Genomic DNA, 7,142 nt, shown 5'->3' with positions numbered 1-7,142 from the left:
AATCGTCTTTTCTCTCTCCCCCTTCCATCTAATTCTCTGAAGGGACGCCCGCTTTAACCTCCACAGTAATAGAGTAGCTGGCAGGGTTTTCCCCCCGCTGTTTTCAAGTATGCTTTCTTATAAAGTGTTATTATCCGGAGAGGAAGAGCAACGTTTCTCTCACGTCTGCTGCTGACAGGATATCGTTTCCCAAGTTCCTTAAGCATGTTGAGAAAAGGGAAGGGGAGCGACCGTTTCTAAATCACTGTTCGTATTCCAGAGGATATTACGTTTTTGTGGAAAGCCAAAAAAAAAAAAAACAACCCATCCGCAACTGCCTTGTGATAAGGTTTAAGGAAATCAGAATGAATTAGGATCGCACAAAAGCGTTACAATGTATCTAAACTATGTTTTTTTCTCAATTTGTTGTTAACGATTGAGAGGAAAAGTGACTGCCGGGAAGCAAACTCCTTCGTTTTTTCGGTGTTGTAGGTTTTTGAGTAACAAAATTTTTAATCAAGAATAGTGTGCTTTAGTCTCAACTTCCTAGGGCCATCCAGGTTTTGAAGAAAAATAAGCCCAGATCCCGCGAGAACATGACACCAAACTTCGTGTAAAAAAAAAACCCCAGCAGGTCAGAAACCGGAGTAACCTATTCCCCGTCCCATCCCTGATCTTTATGATGGCGTCGCGAGACTTCTCAAAATTCCGGCTGTGTGGGAGCGCGTGCGCCTGTATGAGAGCCGGATGTACGCGCACGTACGTGCATGTTCTCGCGATATTTGGAGAACCAAGAGCCGATAGAGAGTAGTTGGGGGAGTGGAATCCCGAGCTGTACTAAACGAGCTACGGTGTCGGCGGCTGGAAGGAGGACAACGACGGCGATTTTTTCGTATTCTCGCGAGAATTAGTCGCTAACCTTCCCTCCTCACTTTCTTTCCTCTCCCTTCCCCCTACCCCCAATCTGGAAACAGCGCCGTTTTGGTCTGGGAAGTAGGTGGAAAAAGATGGGGATCCTGGCTTGGGGAACTTATTAGGAATTCAGGCTGAGGAAGGGGGTCTTAGGAAAAGCTCATTGGATTTGGTCACGGGCCTCCAGGATTTCTCCAACGAGCCTGGGCGGGCTGGAGGGTGTTTATAGTAATCCCTTTCAGGAAGTTAAGGAGATAGCAAATAAATTCAAACCCCACTTTATTTTTTAAGGATGTGGGCCCTTTAGTTAATGGCAAGGCAGCCTTGACCCAAGGGAGTCCACTGCTTAAGTACGTTAGGGGACTACTATTAGGGAACCCCTGTTTCAAAAATCTGCAAGTGAACTAGTTGCTTTCCAAACTTTGTTTTTGAAAAGTTCAGCTCTTTACCTATTTACAAACTGAGGTTTATTTATACTTTTACCCCTTTAATCAATCGTTTGGGGCAATTTATATCCTAAAACTAGGAGTTAATTGAGACCTGGAATTAAGAGCAGGTGCTTACTTGGTTAAAAACCCTTTTCTTCCCTTCCTGCTTGTGTGGGATCAGGATATTTTGACAGAACAATTTTTTTCTCCCCAGTTAAAAGGTGGGTTCAACTCAGTTCTAGATCTATTTCTGAGACAGCTTTATCTTACTATATTCTGCATGTTATTGTAGAATCAGGCATTCATAGAGCAACCCCCATCTATCCTCTTGTAAAGAGATAAGTGGGTTGAATGTAGGACATAGGTAACAAAAGAGAAAATAGCCCTTTCATCGTGGGTGGGGGGTGTCTTGAAGATTTGCGCTTTTTGGAGGATTCCTCCCTATTTTCAAGCACAGTGGAGAAGGAATGCCAAACCCAGAGAGACATGGGGGCAAGAACATGGGAGGAGGGGGGTCTTTGCATCAAGGTGCAGTATACAGCAGTAGGAGCTCAAACAGAGAGAGGCACCGGCCCTCTAAGCATAAAAGACACAGATCCAAGTATTCCAAAGATTCACCGTTGGGGTCCCAAGAAGGAGGAGCAACACTTGGCAGCATGATCAAGCCATTGGTAGAATATGATGATATCAGCTCTGATTCTGACACCTTCTCAGATGAAGCAGTCCTCAAGTTGGACCGTAGAGAAAATGATGAGATGAAAGGGACATCGGACAGGAGTGATCGATTACATAGACAGCAGCAGCAGCACAAGCATGTCCGTGAGTTGATGAAAAGTAAGCTGGGAGGCAAGGAGAAGAGACTGGACAGGAATCGAGAGTCCTCAGGCAAGTTGAGTTCTAGTAAAGATAGAATATTCGGGACTTCCAAAAGACTACATGAGAAGGATGACCATTCATCTAAATCATTCAAGAGTAGTAGCAAAGACTCTTGGTCAGCCAAACTGCATAAAGAGAAGTCTAGGAAAGAGCGGGAGGCGAAATCTGGTTACAAGGATCACAGTAAAAGTCATCGGAAAAGAGCTGCCCCCAAAAGCTACAAGTCACTGGACAGTCCAAAGTGGAAATCCAGAAGTCCACACCATAAGTGGTCAGATAGTCCCAAACAAGATGACAGTCCCTCAGGAGCACCTGATACACAGGACTATGACAACAGCCCTCCACACTCACACACATCCAGTAACTATGATTCGTATAAGAAGAGTCCTAGTGTATCCTCACAACGACCATCAGTCAGCCCTTCATATAAGGAACCTGCCTACCAATCCAGTATATGTTCTCCAGGCCCTTATGGCAGGAGACAGCGGTCAGTCAGCCCATACAGCAGGAGGCGTTCATCCAGCTTTGAAAGGGGAAGTGGATCATACAGTGGAAGATCCCCCAGTTCATTCAATCGAAGGAGCTCCAGCAGTCCTTTTGTTTCCAAGCGGTCTCTGAGCCGTAGTCCTGTTTCCAGGTATTTGGTCTTTGTACTTAAATCAGAACTGTTGGGCCTCTTAAGTACAAACATAACTGAAGGGGCTAATGTCCCAGAAACTTTGATATTGCCCCTCAAAACAAAATATTTTATATTCCTCTGTTCCATGATTCATTAGGGTAGCCTTTCCCACCATGATTTGTCCCTATGTGTTGTATTATAACACCTGCTATTACAAAGTAGCATGCTCATGCTAGTGATTCAAGTTGGAGTCTAACACATATGGGGGGCACAATATTAAAGCAGGCTGATTTAAGGTATTTGTTTGTCTTGTAATATTGTTTTATTCTAGGTAATAATTTCTACCTTACTGATTTGGAGAATGTGAAGTTGAAAAGAAGCCAGGTCAGCCAGTACAACACTGATATGATTGGATATCATTCTAAAACATAGTTGAATATGAAAACTTAGTTGCAGTCTTGCATGTTAGCTGCCCAGAATTGCTGTATCAATAAAATGGGTGGCATAGAAATTTCATAAATATTTTTCAACATATCTTTTTATTTTAGTTTGGTTTGTCTACAATTTGTCATATCATTAAAACCTGGCAATCTAGAATCATTGATCAAATCATGATTGGCAAATGCAGTTCATTAAAGTTGGATGACATACTACATTATAGTTAATGCAGATGAGTACCTTCTGTGTCAGAGGTGTGTGAGGAACAGACAGCTTCTAAGGTTTACTGATGATTGCTTTCATCCTGCTAAATTCAGATATAGTGTAAATTTAGGAAGCAATTTTGAAAACTAAACCAAACTCCACCTTAATTTATACTCCTGGGCCATGATCTATATCAGGGGTGTCAAACTGCTGGCCCATGGGCCGGATGCCAGATGCATCATTGGGAAGCCACGCCCACCCCATTGCCGGCAATGGCGAAAAAGCTCCTATACGTTGTGTGACGTCATGTGACATCGCGAGTTTGACATGCCTGATCTATATTGTAGGTTTTCAGGTTTTATAAAATTAAAGAATTGGAAGGGGTGCCAGAATGGGCTTACTAAATACGTAAAATTCAGTGTTGCAAAGTACTTTCTTTTTTAGCAAAGAAAATGAGGTACATTTAATATACCATTTAAGTATATAGTAAGTTTCAAATTTTATCAGCCTTCATGGTGTTCTATTCTCTCAGCTTTATGCTAGTAAGAAAGTGGGCAAGTCCCAATGGTTTTAGTATAGTTCCATATAGTTTTGCTTTGATAGTTTTATCAGAATTATTTTACTAGACCTTTTTTAATGGAGATAGACCTACTTTTGATAAACCTTTAGATCAGGGGTGTCAAACTAGCAATGTCATGTGACGTGTCATGACATATAGCAACTTTTTTGTCATTGCCGGCAATGGGGTGGGTGCAGTTTCGCTATGATGCATCTGGCCTGCGGGCTGGCAGTTTGACACCCCTGCTTTAGATAAACAACAGTAGTTAGGTGCTCAAAAAAAATTTGATTGCAGCTTCGGATATTTATGAATACCATAAGGGAAGTCAGTGTAGCTAAAATATTTTTCTATTATTCCTTGTGAACTGTAATTTTAACTACAGTATTGAAACCTAAAAGCTGAAAGGAACTTTGAAAATAGGCCAGTTCCTTATCAACATTTGTCACTGATTCTAAACTTTATACTGTTCACCTTTAAATAAGATTTTATTCTGCTAATACTTTTGAAGATGTTACTCTCCCTTTATAATGTGAATGAATGAAACTGCTAATACTGGTTATCACTGGACATTACAGAATTAACATGTCCATGGATATGTTTCTATCTTTTCTATTAACACATTAATACACTGGTCCCCAACCTTTGCAGCTTAGTGGAGTGGGGGAGAGAGAACCGGGCTGTGCGAGTGGCAGGCTGGTATGCATATGCGCACAACTTAACCAGTGTGAGCAGTGGGCTGGTGCGCACATGCATGTGCAAGCAGCTCAACTCGCACAACTTGAGCTGCGGGCATGCCGGCCCGTCCCTCGCGCGGCCTGGTTGCAAGTAGGATGCAGCCTGGGGGTTGAGGACCCCTGCTTTAATACATAATGTCAGCGTTTGAGCTAAGCTCTCTGTTCAGTGAAACAGTTAAAACTCTGGCAGTGCTGAACAAAAGTCTTCTCCCATTTAGAGTAGCAGTCCCCAACCTTTCCAGCTCGGTGGCCTGGGGGGGGGGTTGGGTTGGGTGTGTGACTGGCAAGTGTGCACACACAGCTCCATTCCTGCGAGTGCCACGTATGCCCTCCACTCGCAAATGGAGCTTCACATGTGAGCGGAGGGTGCTTGTGCTTGCGCATGAAGCTCCATTTGTGTGAGCGGAGGGCACTTGTGCACAAAGCTCCATTCACGCGAATGGATCTTTGAGTGCAAGCGCGCTCCGCTTCTATGAGTGGAGCTTTGCACACGTGCGCTTGCCCATTTTTGCTGCAGCCCGGTTTTGAACAGGCTGCGGCCCAGGGGTAGGGGACCCCTGATTTAGAGGGCTCATATCTTCTTAATTGTGAATTCTGGATGGTCTTCCTGCAGTGTGTCTCTCACAGCTCCATTCCCTGCAATGGGATAGTTAATGACCTTGAGAGAAAGTATATAATAGTTTAACATATAGCACTTTGTATGGATGGAGTGTTGTGAAACAAATATTATTGATTACTAGGCAAACTGCCCACTAAGTGGAATAAGAAAAAAAGTATAATTAGGTAGGTTCTTTGTAGTGTATAATTTTCTTTTGGACCATGGAGAGAGAGAGAGAGAATACACACACACACACACACACACACACACACACACACACACACTGCACTTGGTGTGCTACATTTTGAATCCAATACTTTTTTTTTCCCGATGGTTAACGATGGTTGGTTCTTTAACTCTGGGCAGTTACTTTTAAATAATGTAGGACAAATGGAGCTGCTGTTTTCTGCTCACCACAGACCAAATGTCAGGAAAGCATCTCTATGTCTATTGTGAAAGAATTAGCATGAGTAAACATCTGATCTTAACTATTTTTAGAGAATGTATTTATTAAATTTGTTTGCCACCCATCTTGCCACAAGGCTGATGAAAGTGACTTGGTTGAGTCTTTATGATGTGCTGGATAAAGTGGGTTTGAGTAGAACAAACTAGAACAAATATGTAAATGTGAAACTGCAAGGGGTTATCTCATTCCTGTTCATTTTTTATATTGTCTTAAATTTCACTTCATAGTCTTTACAAAGTTCTGTCTGGTGTACTAGCCACTCACCTGCTACATATGTTGGGTTCTGCAACTCTTAATCATTTCTAATTTGTATTCTCCACTGGACTCTTCTATAAAAAACATGTGCCCTTCCTCTAAACTGACTGTTCGTATTAACTGGAGAATGGCTCCTTATAATTGGGCTAAAAATGTGGTAGAATACACTATCAAATTATATGTCTGTAGTGAGTTTAAGTGCTAATTCTCAAGAACCAGTGTTGGATTCCTAAATGAGCAGGGATTGACAGACTGCTAATGTTATTGAAGTTTGGAGAATGGGATATGGATCACTAGAGTTTAAATATCCTGTGAAGGATTTAATTGCCGATTTATTAGTACACTTTGGAGACCTGGATTCTGGGGAACATTGTAGGGTACTGTGAGACTAGGCTGAAGCTAAAGATGATGAAGACACGTAAGCGGGGAGGACAGTAAGCCAGGAACCAACCTTCCTTCCTTCCTTCCTTCCTTCCTTCCTTCCTTCCTTCCTTCCTTCTTTCCTTCTAAAATTTATTGAATGCCCATCTTACCACAAGGTAACTGGGCAGCTTACAATCATAAAAGATAAATATATTAAAAACATAAATAAGTTAAAACAAGCCAACCACTACGATCCAATTAATGATGGGGAGGGTGGGTGTAGGATGGGGGGAAGGTGAGATCTGCTGTTAATCGCTCAACTACCTCCACTGTGATGTTCCCCAATTGGAGCCCTAGGCTAGTTGGCAGAGCCTGGTCTTTAGGCTCCTGAGGAAGGTCAGGAGGATTGGGCCGGACATCACATGGGGGCAAGATGTTCCAGAGGGCAGGTGCAACGGCAGAGAAGGCCCTTTTCCTGGACCTCACCTGCTGGAATAATCAGGCCTGCAGCATGGCTCCTCTGCCAACATGGGTGGTTTCTTATCTAAAAGATCCCTTCAGGGAGGTAAGAAGGAACCAAATCTTAAGGAAACAAAGGGAAAAAAGTCATCTGAACAAGACAAAGGAAGTTGGACTTGAGTATATTGAATTGCACAACCCCCCACCCCCAATTTCATCAACAGCTACCAAACATATGAATCAACAAAGCCT

The 7,142-nt window shown here is 42.7% G+C and overlaps 1 protein-coding gene across 1 annotated transcript in view; it reads left to right on the top strand.

Annotated features, from left to right (window-relative positions):
- Nucleotides 1-1,776: 1,776 nt before the first annotated feature.
- LOC310648198 (cyclin-dependent kinase 12-like) overlaps nt 1,777-7,142 on the top strand; it is a gene marked incomplete at its 3' end in the record, with an annotated part of 189,356 nt that continues 183,990 nt past the window's right edge. Inside the window, exon 1 of the mRNA XM_083375947.1 lies at nt 1,777-2,832. Within this exon, the coding sequence (XP_083232073.1) occupies nt 1,787-2,832 (1,046 nt within the window). The 5' untranslated portion in view covers nt 1,777-1,786. The remainder of the gene's footprint in view (nt 2,833-7,142) is intronic.

The sequence above is a fragment of the Vipera ursinii genome (assembly GCF_947247035.1).
Source record: "Vipera ursinii genome assembly, chromosome: W".
In the NCBI taxonomy this organism is placed as follows: Eukaryota; Metazoa; Chordata; class Lepidosauria; order Squamata; family Viperidae; genus Vipera; species Vipera ursinii.
The sequence above is the reverse complement of the archived record's forward strand: the minus strand, read 5'-3'. Positions and strand labels throughout refer to the sequence as shown.